Source organism: Rana temporaria, chromosome 12 (assembly GCF_905171775.1).
Source record: "Rana temporaria chromosome 12, aRanTem1.1, whole genome shotgun sequence".
Lineage (NCBI taxonomy): Eukaryota > Metazoa > Chordata > Amphibia > Anura > Ranidae > Rana > Rana temporaria.
The window spans coordinates 35,291,015-35,306,172 of NC_053500.1; the positions used below are offsets into that span (position 1 = coordinate 35,291,015).

The following is a 15,158-nucleotide window of genomic DNA, read 5'->3' on the forward strand; positions in this document are numbered from 1 at the left end:
ATTTTCAGTGTGATGTAGTAGTGCAACACTGGTGCGTTTTGATGTGTTTTTCATACCGCTACGTTTTTTTTTTTTTTTGTAGGGGAAAGCGACTACTCAATTTGCCAGATACTAGTTGTTGAGATGGTACCTACCAGTGGCTCATCCCTGCTTACAGCAGGGAAAAGGAACTGTCATTGTGGGGGTCACCACCAGTCTGTAACTGGTATGGATTTTAAAGGGGTCCCCATCAAAATCTATACCAGGCTCTAAAGAACCCTATGCCAAAAACAATGGTAGATGCTGGTTGTTGAGCTGGTACCTACCAATGGCTCAATCCTGCTTACAGCCGGGAAAAGGAACTGTCATTAAAAGTAGAAAAATAACATGTGAGGGTCACCCTAAGGAACCCTAAATAAATAAATGGTGTGGGGTCCTTGTCAAAATCCATACCAGGCTCTTAGGAAGTCCATGCAGGAAAAAAAAAAGAATGGTGTGGGGTCCCCATCAAAATCCCATATGAAGGAGACCCCATGCCAAAAACACAAAAAAGCAGGTCGTCGTCCCCCCCTGTGTGAAGGGGGGTGTGTCCCTTCCCTCCAATCAGCTCTCAGAGCTCTCCTCACTAAACTCTGCAGTGTCATTTTAACTCTCCGCCCCCTTCTCCCTGACAGCTCAGACAAGCTTTATAAATTTGTCACTTTGAGCAGATGTAGAGGAGAGAAGACTGCAGATAAAACAGGTACAACTTATGTAGGAGGATTTGTTTCATCTCTGTCTATCACAGCCAGTCACTTCACTAGTTATATGGAAGGGGTAGTTTAGTCACAAGTCAAAAGGGGCTCAAAACCCTATCTACCTGGGGCAAGCCTTGGAACCAAAACGTGGATGAATATGCCCCTGAGATCTGATGTTTGAAGAGATACAGAGTTTTGTTTGGGGGAGTCGTGCAAAAGGGTGAAATTTACATTTGAACCTTTCACATACATCAGGGCTCGACAAATCCCGGGCGCCAGGTCGCCATGGCGACTAGAAATAGGGTCCTGGCGACTTGGCTTGGAAGGGGGGGCTGGCGCCATCTGGTGGTGAGCCGTTGGTATTACAAGTTATTACCACCAGATGTGTAAGCTGGCGCCATCTGGTGGTGGCCGTTGGTATTACATTAAGAATTACAAGTTAAAACAGCAATTCTAATGTAATTTTTCACTATTTTCACTGCCAACTTCTTCCCTCTAGTTAGAACCCCCAAATATTATATATTTTTTTATCCTAACCCCCTAGAGAATAAAATGGCGATCGTTGCAATACTTTCTGTCACGCAGTATTTGCGCAGCGGTCTTGCAAGCACACTTTTTTTAATTAAAAAATAAGACAACAGTAAAGTTATCCCCATTTTTTTTTAATATTATGAAAGATAATGCTACGCCGAGTAAATTGATACCCAACATGTCACGCTTCAAAATTGCGTCCGCTCGTGGAATGGCGTCAAACTTTTACCCTTTAAAATCTCCATAGGCGACGTTTAAAAAAATCTACAGGTTGCATGTTTTGAGTTACAGAGGAGGACTAGGGCTAGAATTATTGCTCTCGCTCTACCAACCGCGGCGATACCTCACATGTGTGGTTTGAACACCGTTTTCATAGGTGGGCGCTGCTCACGTATGTGTTCGCTTCTGCGCGCAAGCTCGTCGGGACGGGGCGCGTTTTCTGGCTCCTAACTTTTTTAGCTGGCTCCTAGATTCCAAGCAAATTTGTCAAACCCTGACTTAACATAAATGTTTTAAGACGACAGTAGGCAATTCAGCAGCTCAGTGTTCATAACAGTTTCCATTTCAGGGCCCCGTTAGTAAAAGCTGGGCAGGGGTTGTCCCTTTTCACCGTTGTACTCAATCCTGAAAAAAGGGCTTGAAGGTTTATCTCCTGTGCCCAGCAGGATTCCCATAAAGGGAGCACAGGTGTTGACGGTGAGCACTGGGCTCACATGGCCGCCGCCACCTTCATGGAGATCAATGATCCTCTTTTTGTTTCTGCATTAAAGGAGTCTTCCTGTGTCGTCTCTAAAGGGGATTTGCTGGAAATTGCTATTGACTGCAGCGCTCCTCTTTGGATCTTCAGCTTCTTGTTATTTCTTGGTGATACTTGAAAGTGTTCCACAGGTTCTCCCAGCGGCCTTGTTTTATTGAGTCTGTAGATGTTACATAATTTTGCCTTGGCGATGGAACTGAAATGTCAGCTTCCTCTCATGTTAATAAATACAAATTTGCAGAGGAATACGGTTCTCCGTGACTTCAGAGGAATCTTATTTCTCTCACCCAAGAAAAAAAGTAAAGCCGCGGCTTTCATGTGTACCGGCAAAAAACATTTCACACCGGGGTGTCGGCGTGCATTCTGGGATATTGGTGAAATCTGGTGCTGCCTGTGTCAACTGGATTGTGTAAATACAAATACTGGGGAAACACTGGCTGCAAATGTCTTGAGTTCTTTGGAAAAGACACAACCTGTTTTCCATCTAAAATTAACGCACAGCCTCCCCATCTGTATGCCTTGCTTCTCTTCCTGCCTGCCTGTTTCTCTTCCTGCCTGCCTGTTTCTCTTCCTGCCTGCCTGCTTCTCTTTCTGCCTGCCTGCTTCTCTTTCTGCCTGCCTGCTTCTCTTTCTGCCTGCCTGCTTCTCTTTCTGCCTGCCTGCTTCTCTTTCTGCCTGCTTCTCTTTCTCTGCCTGCCTGCTTCTCTTTCTCTGCCTGCCTGCTTCTCTTTCTCTGCCTGCCTGCTTCTCTTTCTCTTTCTGCCTGCCTGCTTCTCTTTCTCTTTCTGCCTGCCTGCTTCTCTTTCTGCCTGCCTGCTTCTCTTTCTGCCTGCCTGCTTCTCTTTCTGCCTGCCTGCTTCTCTTTCTGCCTGCTTGCTTCTCTTTCTGCCTTCCTGTTTCGCTTTCTGCCTGCCTGCTTCTCTTTCTGCCTGCCTGCTTCTCTTTCTGCCTGCCTGCTTCTCTTTCTCTTTCTGCCTGCCTGTTTCTCTTTCTGCCTGCCTGTTTCTCTTTCTGCCTGCCTGTTTCTCTTTCTGCCTGCCTGTTTCTCTTTCTGCCTGCCTGTTTCTCTTTCTGCCTGCCCGTTTCTCTTTCTGCCTGCCTGTTTCTCTTTCTGCCTGCCTGTTTCTCTTTCTGCCTGCCTGTTTCTCTTTCTGCCTGCCTGTTTCTCTTTCTGCCTGCCTGCTTCTCTTTCTGCCTGCCTGCTTCTCTTTCTGCCTGCCTGCTTCTCTTTCTGCCTGCCTGCTTCTCTTTCTGCCTGCCTGCTTCTCTTTCTGCCTGCCTGCTTCTCTTTCTGCCTGCTTGCTTCTCTTTCTGCCTTCCTGTTTCGCTTTCTGCCTGCCTGCTTCTCTTTCTGCCTGCCTGCTTCTCTTTCTGCCTGCCTGCTTCTCTTTCTGCCTGCCTGCTTCTCTTTCTGCCTGCCTGCCTGCTTCTCTTTCTGCCTGCCTGCTTCTCTTTCTGCCTGCCTGCTTCTCTTTCTGCCTGCCTGCTTCTCTTTCTGCCTGCCTGCTTCTCTTTCTGCCTGCCTGCTTCTCTTTCTGCCTGCCTGCTTCTCTTTCTGCCTGCCTGTTTCTCTTTCTGCCTGCCTGTTTCTCTTTCTGCCTGCCTGTTTCTCTTCTTGCCTGCCTGTTTCTCTTCCTGCCTGCCAGTTTCTCTTCCTGCCTGCCAGTTTCTCTTCCTGCCTGCCAGTTTCTCTTCCTGCCTGCCTGTTTCTCTTCCTGCCTGCCTGTTTCTCTTCCTGCCTGCCTGTTTCTCTTCCTGCCTGCCTGTTTCTCTTCCTGCCTGCCTGTTTCTCTTCCTGCCTGCCTGTTTCTCTTCCTGCCTGCCTGTTTCTCTTCCTGCCTGCCTGTTTCTCTTCCTGCCTGCCTGTTTCTCTTCCTGCCTGCCTGTTTCTCTTCCTTCCTGCCTGCCTGTTTCTCTTCCTTCCTGCCTGCCTGTTTCTCTTCCTTCCTGCCTGCCTGTTTCTCTTCCTTCCTGCCTGCCTGTTTCTCTTCCTTCCTGCCTGCCTGTTTCTCTTCCTGCCTGCCTGTTTCTCTTCCTTCCTGCCTGCCTGTTTCTCTTTCTGCCTGCCTGCTTCTCTTTCTGCCTGCCTGCTTCTCTTTCTGCCTGCCTGCTTCTCTTTCTGCCTGCCTGCTTCTCTTTCTGCCTGCCTGCTTCTCTTTCTGCCTGCTTGCTTCTCTTTCTGCCTGCTTGCTTCTCTTTCTGCCTGCTTGCTTCTCTTTCTGCCTGCTTGCTTCTCTTTCTGCCTGCTTGCTTCTCTTTCTGCCTGCTTGCTTCTCTTTCTGCCTGCTTGCTTCTCTTTCTGCCTGCTTGCTTCTCTTTCTGCCTGCTTGCTTCTCTTTCTGCCTGCTTGCTTCTCTTTCTGCTTGCTTGCTTCTCTTTCTGCTTGCTTGCTTCTCTTTCTGCTTGCTTGCTTTTCTTTCTGCTTGCCTGCTTCTCTTTCTGCTTGCCTGCTTCTCTTTCTGCCTGCCCGCTTCTCTTTCTGCCTTCCCGCTTGCTTCTCTGCTTAGCTTTCTTTTTCTGCCTGTCTGCCTGCTTGCTTCCCATTCTGTCTGCCTGCTTCTCTGTCTGTTCCTCTGTCTGCCTGCATGTCTGTCTTCAAGCTAAACTTTCTCTTGAAATAAGTGGTCCCTTGGGAATGTTGAGAGGGCATTGCTCTTTGTTAGGTCTTCACCTAAATCTAACAGCACCAATCTCCTGGCACATTAATGTGTTATCAATTTCCAGTCTTCCACCTCTGGAGAGCTTTGTCACTTTCCCTAATTTCTTGTCCCAGTGGCAGCTTGGTAGTACAGAATCAAACGATGGAGAACCTCACCTTCATTAGCTTTTTATTGCAGTCTTTGCTCCTCTTTTTTTTTTTTTTAAGCTGCATTAATCCGACTTCCTGGGGTGTATGTTTGTTCTCCATGGTCTCACTGTAAGTGGAAGCACAGCCACCCTCTATTACCCTCTCCTGAGTTGGATGTGAGATTGTAGTAGGCAGGAGTAGACAACCTTTCAGAGGTCAAGATTTTATTGTAAATGCAGTACTGTGCTGGTTTCGTTTTTTCCCCTCTCCTGCCAGTCAGTGCTTAAATTGAAAATGTAAAGTCTTGTGTGTTTATTTTAAAAAAATAATAATAATTAAACTTGCCTATGCTGTGCAGTGGTTTTGCACAAGGCAGCCTGGATCCTCCTCTTCTCTGGTCCCTTTTAGACTCTCCTAGCCCCTTCCCTTCTCCCCTCCTGACGGATGCCCCCCCCCCCCATAGTAAGCAGCATTTTTATGGGGGCACCCGAGCCAAGCTGCAGCTCCTTGTGTCCATTCAGATAGAGTTGTGGCCTGGTCTGGCCCCGTCATGCTCTCCTTTCTCTTCGATGTACTCACCTCTTTTTAATCTTCTCTGGTCCGATCACATGATTCAGCAGCTCTGGCTTCGCTGTCAAAGAGAGCACCTGACAATAGCTGTGAATTCCTGGAGCCGTGACATCGCCCCAAGGCTCCCATGGCCCAGCCATTGTCGATGCTCCCTCTCTTCTCTTCCCTGCAGCAGCCACTCACTGACACAAGTGAATCAGGGCTGCTGGATCACAAGACCACTGGACTGGAGCAGATTAAAAATCGGTAAGTACACTTTTTTATTTTTTATATGGGGTATACAAGATAGGTAGGGGGGAGGGGGTCACGGTGGCATTTATAATAGTTAGTGTTAGCCTTATCTTCCACTTTAAGTAATACAGGAATATTTTCAGCTTCATTTTCGAATGCTAGCTCGAGGAGCATCGTGTTCAGCAGGCATTAAGCATTCAGCAGGCTCATTAGTCTCCTGAAGCTAGCTACATGCCTTCTGAAGCCTGCTAAATGCTTGTTTAAGAGGAACTATACTTATGTCATAAAGCTATGTTAACAGCCTTGCTGGGATAGATACATACATAATTTAAAGCCCGAGAAACTAACTTTCCTAGGGAAAACATTACTCCAGGCTTTCTGTGGTGCTTTCCAAAATCTCTAAAGGCCTAGGCCACAGGTGTCAAACACAAGGCCCACGGCCGAATCCGGCCCTCCAGGCCATTTCATGTGGCCCTCACACCTCTCCTGTAGCTGCATGAGAGCTCCAGCCCTCCCTTGGTCCTCATCTAGACCCTTACTTTCTGCTTTCAAGCAAAGCATCCAACTTCTTCCCAGCAGCAGCATGAAGAAAGGGGGGTGTACTGGCATGTAAGGGAGAGTGGGGGACTGAACGTCTGATGGTGGGGTGGGTCTTACCATCTAATGCACAGGTGTCAAACACAAGGCCCGCGGGCCGAATCCGGCCCTCCAGGCCATTTCATGTGGCCCTCACCCTCCTCTGGTCCTCCTCAAGACTAAGGATGAGCTCTGGCGTGTTCGCATAGAACACGTGCAGAGCCCGCCAGGAAGTGTGCACGGCGCTGTGCTAATCACAGCCAGGGAGACATTGTCCCGATGCTCGGCTGCAGGGATCGTGAAATGTCTCCCAGCGCCGTGCACACTTCCTGGCGGGCTCTGCACGTGTTCTATGCGAACACGCCAGAGCTCATCCTCACTCAAGACCCGTACTTTCTGCTTTCAAACAATGCATCCAGCTTCTTCACAGCAGCATCTTAAGGAAAGGGGGTGCACTGTGGTGTAAGGGAGAGTGGGTGACTCAACTTCTGATGGTGGGATGGCTCTTACTATCTAATGTAAGGGGAGGGGATGCACTGGACATCTAATCTTACAGATACAACCGCCCCTTTTGGGGGCAATCATAATGCCGATGCGGCCCCCGATGAAATTGAGTTTGACACCCTGGTGGGGGGGGGGGGGTGATGCACTGGACATCTAATCTTACAGATACAACCGGCCCTTTTGAGGGCAATCATAATGTTGATGCGGTCCACAATGAAATTGAGTTTGACACCCCTGGCCTAGGCAGTGGGCCATGTCATATTTGAGGACGGGTACAGTCTGAGTCTAGATGTGTTGATCCTGCCTTTTGCCGAAATCATGTGACCAAATATCTGTGCTTTTAACCCTTTGACTGCCAGGGACTGCTGGGAGGAATTATTTATGTGGCTGCAAAAATGTTGCAGAAGATAAAAATGGAAAATACAAGTTCCAGTGTATGATCTGCAGCTCTTGATATATAAGATCTGGGGAAGGAGCCACAGAGAATTGTAAACAATCAAGTGACTTGTTTGCAATCCTCTGCTGATGAGAGGAGCAGCTGACGTGTTTCGGGAGACATGCTCCCATCTTCAGTTTTTGATCTGAAGAAAGGGGCATGTCCCCTGAAACGCGTCAGCTGCTACTATCGCCCACTTGAACCTAAGGAGTTCTACAACGGGGCTGCCTTCTGGTTTATATAATGCTATTATTCAGTGTGAATAATGGCATTATATAACCCAGGAAGCAGAAGGCGGCCCATTGTAGAATTCCTCAGGTTCAATGGATGATGGTACCAGCTGACGTGTTTCGGGAGACATGCCCCCCCGGTTTTGATCTGAAGAAGGGGGCATATCCCCAGAAACACGTCAGCTGGTACCATCATCCACTTGAACCTTAGGAGTTCTTTGATGGGTCTTCTTCTGGTTCCTGGGTTTATATGATGCTATTATACACACTGGTATAGCGAGTGCTATTAAAGTGCTTGAGATGATGCGCTAGACATTTGCACCCTTTGTTTGTTTGGACAAGTATTTAGGGGCATGTGGAGTACATTTGTATTTTTGATTGTTGCAGTGATTAGCTGGAGGGGAAAATTGTTTAGGGGAGGGGGCTCTCTACGTTAAGACTATAATTTACATTAAAAATAAGAATTTATGTTCTGGATTATCCAGCACGTGTGTCCCCACACAGAGGGATCTGGCGGCGAGGAGCTGTCGGAGTTTGCACCTTTTTGTTTACTGACAAGACTGGACTTCCAGTACACATACCTAGGGATTCTTTTTGGGGAAGTTCCAAGTTCCTGTTGGGGATTCCACATCTCTGACAAATTACCAATTTCTCATGTGTGATGTCAGAGCATAGTGAGTGACAGGAATGTGGTTAACATTATCTGTACATTATACTACATTAAATATTCAGTACCTGATATTAAATCCAGTAAGCCATTGAAAACCATAGAGGAAATATTCTTGTAAAAAAAAAAAGGAAAGTTATAATATAGTCAATTAAAATTATAGGGCCATATTCTTATACATCTAAGGCGGCGGAACGTATGTACTTTACGTTACTCCGCCGCAAGTTTAAGTGGCAAGTGCCTGATTCACAAACCACTTACCTGTAAACTTGCGGCGGCGTCGCGTAAAGTCCACCCGCGTAAGCCATCCTAATTCAAATGATCCTGGCAGGGGGCGCTCCTGCGCCGTTCGTAATGCGCATGCTCCATCGGGTAAATTACCCGACGTGCATTGCGCTAAATGACGTCTCACGGACGTCATTTGTTTTGACTGTAACGTAAATGGCGTCCAGCGCCATTCACGGACGACTTACGCAAACAACGTTAAATTTTGAAATTTCGACGCGGGATCGACAGCCATACTTAACATTGAGTACGCCACCTAGGGGGCATCTTTATCTTTTCGCCGCGTATCGCTTACGGAAACGACGTTAAAACACTAAGGCGGGCAAGCGTACGTTAGAGAATCGGCGTGACTAGTCATTTGCATATTCTACGCTGACCGCCACCTAGCGGTCAGCGTATATATTGCAGCCTAAGATACAATGGCGCAAGCCGTCGTATCTTAGGCATGTTTAAGTGTATCTCAGTTTGAGAATACACTTAAACATAGGAAACGGACTTACGTAGGCGTATCTGCTGATACGCCTACGTAACTTGTTTAAGAATATGGCCCATAGTTATGAAAGCAAAAAAAAAAAAAAAAATGTAAAATTATAGTTATAGTCGGTTAAAAAAAATACTGGGCACTCCTGCAGGTTAAAGCGAAGTTCCACCCATTTAAAAGTCGGCAGCTACAAAAAGTGTAGCTGCTGACTTTTAATAATTGGACACTCCCACAGTCCAGCGATGTGGGCGCATGAAGCCTCCCCGCCTCCTCTCCGCGGCACCGGCATTCTGACTGTGGGTGCCCGGATGTGGCTTCACAGCTGGGCATGCACTGCAAATGCATAAGCCTTGCTGTAATTGGCTGGGCAATCTTCTGAGACCTGTGACGTGTCCCAGAAGATTGCAGGTGAACTTCCTTCTGGCCCTGCAGAGCCCCGGGAGGAAGTGGGAGCTGGGTGCCACTAAAAAGAGGATATTGGGCCCCCCCCCCCAAAAAAATGTGGCATGTCAGGGGGTCACTTCCACTTAAAGCGGAAGTTCCATTTTTGGGTGAAATGCTATAATGGGCTGCCAGTACGCACCACAGACTGGCCCACTATGGCAGAGTTACCTTTATAAATGAAGCCCTCCAGTGGTGCGCTGTTGCAGTGCCAGCACCTCCATCTTTGCCTGGTCTTCCTTTCAGGCCCATGCGCACTGGCCATTTAAATGGTGGACTGCGATGACTTCACTCCTGTTCATGCGCACGTGAATCAACATCACAGCAGAGTGCTTTGACTTTGCGTGACCTCAATGCAGAGCACACTGCGCATGCGCCTGTGACGTCACAGGCTGCTACAGCTGTGAATATCTCCTAGGCAGCACAATTTGTAGGGTATTCACTGTACCTACAGGTAAACTTTTATTACCTGCAGGTAGAAGTAAAAATGCTGAGTTTTATTACGGCTTTAAATGCCCCGAGGCGAATTGTAGACCTGCACTCATGTGGTGGGTGTGCATGGAAGGGAAGAGTATCCAGTTATCTGACGATAGCTGTGAATTCAAACAAATGAACCAGTAATTTAGCAGCCTTGGATGGCAGCCAATGGAAACGCTCAAGTCTGGCTTCACATGGACACCTAATAAGAATCATCTATTTGGCTCAGAGCAAAGCATCAGCCTTCTGTTTTCTTAATATAGATATACATAGACACAGTTGGCCAAGTAGAACTGCACCTATGTTAATTAGCTTAGTCAGTGAATTCAGTGTGTAATGGATGATGATGAGAATGAGATCACTGTGTGCTTTTTTTTTCCCTTCCAGCTCGGTCTCCAGTGTTCAGCGCAATGTTTGAGCATGAAATGGAAGAAAGTAAAAAGGTACAGTATGACATTTTATAACTAATTTAAAGCAACATTGTTTATATCGCAGTTCTTTGTTCCCGCATTTACTGTAGATTTTTAAAGGGGAGGTTCACCCTATAAAAAATTTCTAACACTACATCCAGCCCAGTTCTGCATATAAAACATATAAAATTACACTGACGCGGGAGTGGGCGTTCCTATTGACATGCCAATTGATTGACATGCTAAACGACGGCGCACACAGCGCGTCACGACTTCCCGAAGGAAGCTCGGGTCGGCTCGGGTCTATTTGGCGCCTGCGCACCGAATAGAGCCGAGCCGACCCAAGCTTCTTTCGGGAAGTCGTGACGCGCTGTGTGCGCCGTCATTTAGCATGTCAATCAATTAGCATGTCAATAGGAACGCCCACTCCCGCGGGATTCCCTACCCGGAAGCCGCGGTGAATTCTAAGGCTTAACGCTATCTACAGCGAAGAAAAAAAAAAGGTCAGTGTAATTTTATTTGCAGAACTGGGCTGGATGTAGTGTTAGAAATTTTTTATAGGGTGAACCTCCACTTTAAGCCCATTTGCAGTCGGGTTGCATAAACAATATTATATTTGATCTTCTTACCGTGTTACGTGTTCATACTTGTTAAAATAACTGCCTTTCGCCCCCCCCATGCATCAGCCTGAGTTTCCAACAATCCCAATATACAGTGGTGTGCGATAGAACTCAATACACCATATGAGAAGCCTCATAAATCATTACCAGTGCAATACCATTCTATATGCTTCATAATAATAAAATATGCTAAAAAAAAAGTGAACGCGATTATAAAATTAATTAATTTCCAGTCCACCATTTACCATATTTATCGGCGTATAACACGTACAGGCATATAACACGCACCCTAACTTTAAGAGGGAAGTTTCAGGAAAAAAAACTTTCTACAGCCCCCTGTGTATAACACGCAGGCACAGTTTACCCTCTATTTTCAGGGTAAAAAAGTAAGTGTTATACGCCAATAAATACAGTACTTTTTTTTTTTTTTTCTTCTTATGCATTATGCACCAAGTATTGCCTCCTCTTACTACCACGTGCATTAAATCACCATACATTGTGTGATCCCGACACCACCACTCCGATGCTCTCATTTTCTCCAAATGGCCCAAAATAATTCAAAATATTTTTGTTTAAAATAACAAATCTGTTCTACTTGACTGCTCTGTGCAATGATTTTGCACAGAACACTCCCAATCCTATTTTCTTTGGGTCCCCTGCCTGCAGCCCTGGCCCTGGCCTCTTGCTACTAGGGGCACTCGGCAGGTGGGAGGGGCACTATAGCAGACTCACTCATGAGCTGCGCTGTGTGTGTCCATTCAAACCCGACTGCAGCTTGGCCTTACTCCATGCTTTCTCCTCATTGGCTCACTAGCTTTGATTGACGGCAGCAGAAGCCAATGGCTCCCGCTGCTGTGTGAGCCCATGAGAGGAACCTGAAAGAGAAACTGCTTTCATGCACATTGCTGGATCAAGATGGTGCTCAGATAAGTATAGGGAGGAGGGGAGGGGGAGCTGCAATCAGAAGCAACCTTGATGCAGTGCATTAAGGTAAAAAACCTTGAACCTTTAGAACCACTTTAGTCAGGTCTAATGCACTATTCTGTTAGTGGTTTCTCCACTGCTGGATCTCAGGAACTCAATCCATCTCCATCCTCAGCTATCCATTAAAAAAGTGCAATCATTCACTCAAAAAAAATAATCATAATGCTTTCTGTAATCCCACCACTGTTTTTTAAATAAAGTTTTTTTTTTTTTTTTAAATACCACTCGCAATGTAGTGTGCACTTCAGTATACAAGCATTAAGATTTATGGTCTCTAGGTCACTCACAAAATGGCACTCCACATACTTCTGGTTGTGCAGCATGATGTCATTGGCTCCTCCCTACATGTTGCGTCACAATACCTTGTGACTTCCTCAGGGGATAATGCCCGGGTTTCCAGTGGCCCCACATACCCCCTGAACACTCCTCCAATCTACACTGCTGCTCAGGGAGCTAGAGTGGTGTTTATTGGATACTTTATTATAACTGGCAAACAAGCTACCTGCTTATATCGTGCTTTATTACTTTTTCACCTGTTATAATGGGAATACATTTTAAATATGTGTCATGTTTCCAATTCTAGAATCGTGTGGAGATAAAGGATGTTGAACCTGATGTTTTCAAGGAAATGATGTGTTTCATATACACCGGAAAAGCGTCTAACCTAGACAAGATGGCGGACGATCTGCTGGCTGCAGCCGATAAGGTATGCTTGTTAATGAGCAATAATGCAAAAACAGGAGATGTTTGTATAATCACGGTTTGAAGAGGTTTTGTCAAAGCTCTGTGTATGAAAATGAAGAGGACCTAGATAGTGGTGTTTGTAATTGAAGGTGTTTCCTTATTATTGATATATTATGATTTGTCTTGCATGTATTTTAGTTATCTGTTTGCATGTGCTTAAAGTGGTTGTAAACCCACTTTTTGGACTTCTACCTATAGGTAAGCCTAGAATAATGGGGATCCCCAGCTGGACATCAATCTGCTGGCCACTCGATCCTCTCGCCGTGTCAGCAGCTGCTGTGCCGCTCCTCCTGCTCCATCCCCGCTGCCACCGCTAATCACGTTCCCGGCCAAGAAACCAACAAAAGCCCAGGCGCCAGGGTGCAATTTCTAGTCGCAATGGTGACCTGGCGCCTGGGATTTGTCAAGCCCTGGGCGACAATCTAAAAGCCCCCTATAGGTCATCTGTTTACATAGGAGAGAGTTGGCGCTTGCACCAGCAGCGATGTACACAAAACTTTAAAACAAGGAAACTATTAAAAGCAAGGCACTGATAAAAACTTGAGACTGTTAAAAAGTCCTTTAAGGTCATGCTTGAAGGCAGCCCAGTGCAGATAGGAAGCAAATCTGGAATCGGCTGGGGAGAGAACACAATGGCGCCACTCTAAGTACAGTATGTTGCATATCATTTATTTGACAAATGGAGCAAACATACTCACAAACAATGGATTAAATTAGGCATGTCGGTGTGGATGGCTGCGGTGTAGTGGAGCAGGTGGCGCCGGTGGATACTATCTCGTATCTCGATCACACAGGGAGCTGGGGCTGTGACGTCAGTTCCAGATGAGCGATGGGCCGTGTGGATGACGGAACTTCCGGGGTACTCGGGGAACCAATAGGCAACACGTTTACGGAGCATGCACTCCTTTCTCAAGCCTCTGTTTAACATCTACTTGTCTCTTCCCGGTCAGCAGCAAGAAGGGGACGTGTGTCCGCTCAGAGGCACCTGCTATGTTGGTTCTGGGCCCGCAGATGGGCAAGCGGAGCCTGGGATACATGGCAGTGGTGCACTCCTTACCCGGGGTGGGTGGGGGGCGGGGGAAGCAATCGGGTGGGAGCGCAGCTGCCAGAATGCTTCCATTTGACAGGCAAGAGTCTGCTTGTGAGATTTACCGTATTTTCCGGTTTATAAGGCGACCGCGAGTATAAGACGACCCCCTAATTTTACAGTTTTTTTTAGATTTTTTTTGCCTGTACTCACAGTATAAGACGACCCCCCTTCCGACGCTTCATATTTCTTCCTTCTGGAGCCATATTATTCTTCATTCTTGCTGGAGCCATATTCTTCCTTGCTGGAGCTGGAGCCAATCACAGCGAGCGATGTATTCTATTAATGAATACAAAGTCTGCTTGGATTGGCAGAGGCTGTAACATCATCAGCCCACGCCTCTCAGACTCTTAAAGCCAATCTGAGCAGGCTACTGTAAGTAGCCTGCCTCGGATTGGCAGAGGTTGTTACTCCAATCCAAGCATGCTCTGTATTCATTTGAATACATCGCTTACCGGGATTGGCTAAGCGGTATATACTGTATGTAGCCGAAGCTACATACAGTATTACCGTACATCCAGCAGGCATCCGAGCAGCTGACCCGGCGTATAAGACGTCCCCTGCAAACATTGATTTGACCCCCGCTAATAATTAGAAAAATTAAATTCTGCTATTGTATGCCCAGCTTTAGTGTGTGCATGGGAAGAGATATTGTGATGGGGGAACGACACTTGTTGATCACTTACCCAGCAGGCTCTGCTTGCCTCTTTCTTTCTGCTATTTATACCAAGCAGCACAATTCCAGTGTTTCATTACTGTTAGATAAGCCAAGAGCGAGAGCGGCCAGGTAGTAAAGTATCCCACATACTTTTACTACAGAACCTTCTACTGCCCCCTAAAGATAGTCACTGATGGGGATCCTGTACTCAAGGGCCTGGGCATCCCTCATTGGAGGAAAACAACGTTCCATAGATTCAACCATTGTGATTATTATCTACTCAATACATTGTAAGTCAACCCCACATATCGCTTTTCTAAGAAAAAAAGTTCCTCTTGGCCTCATTATTTTGCCTTCAAATTCTCACCGTTTGGGATTGGCGGCCCAGCTGGTTTGTTAGGCTGAAACCTCAGGGGTACAGTTAGTGATATCTGTCGCTTTTTAATTGCTTGATTTGCTGCTTAAACTTGCTGTTTCCTTCCCATATATTGCGTCTGTATGATGAAAGTAAAGATGACAAAGCTTAAATGATGTTTATCGGGCTCTTTTTTTTTTTTTCCTTTTTTCCCTCCCACCTCAAACTATGTTGACATTTCTCAAGCTGGCGGATAATCGCAATGTGTAAACCATTTAATTGATACAGGACTGCCAAAGATTTGGAGGCACTTGGTCAGTAGCATTTAAAAGGAGCATTAAACTGGAAGTGCAGCTAATTTGATAAAAACAATCAGGGCCCATTCACACCTTGCCATGCAATGTGTTAACGTGCTGCAGCCCATTTATATTAACACATGACAGTCCAGTATCACATTAACACATGACAGTCCAGTATCTAATGGGCTTCACCCATTCTTTTTCAGCAAAGCATGGCATGTGACGCAGTGTGGGTGGCCGCTACCATAAAAGTGTGGTGGCATGCCATTAAAAATGAATGGCACCTTTTTAAAGCAGTGACCTTTATAGAA

General features: G+C 46.4%; 1 protein-coding gene across 2 annotated transcripts in view; it reads left to right on the forward strand.

Moving 5' to 3' along the window:
- Positions 1 to 15,158, forward strand: part of LOC120919404 (speckle type BTB/POZ protein) — a 57,142-nt gene that overhangs the window by 32,723 nt on the left and 9,261 nt on the right. For both annotated transcript variants that reach the window (XM_040331560.1, XM_040331559.1), the window contains exons 8-9: positions 10,078 to 10,133; positions 12,288 to 12,410. In XM_040331560.1, coding sequence (XP_040187494.1) covers positions 10,078 to 10,133; positions 12,288 to 12,410 — 179 coding nt within the window. The remainder of the gene's footprint in view (positions 1 to 10,077; positions 10,134 to 12,287; positions 12,411 to 15,158) is intronic.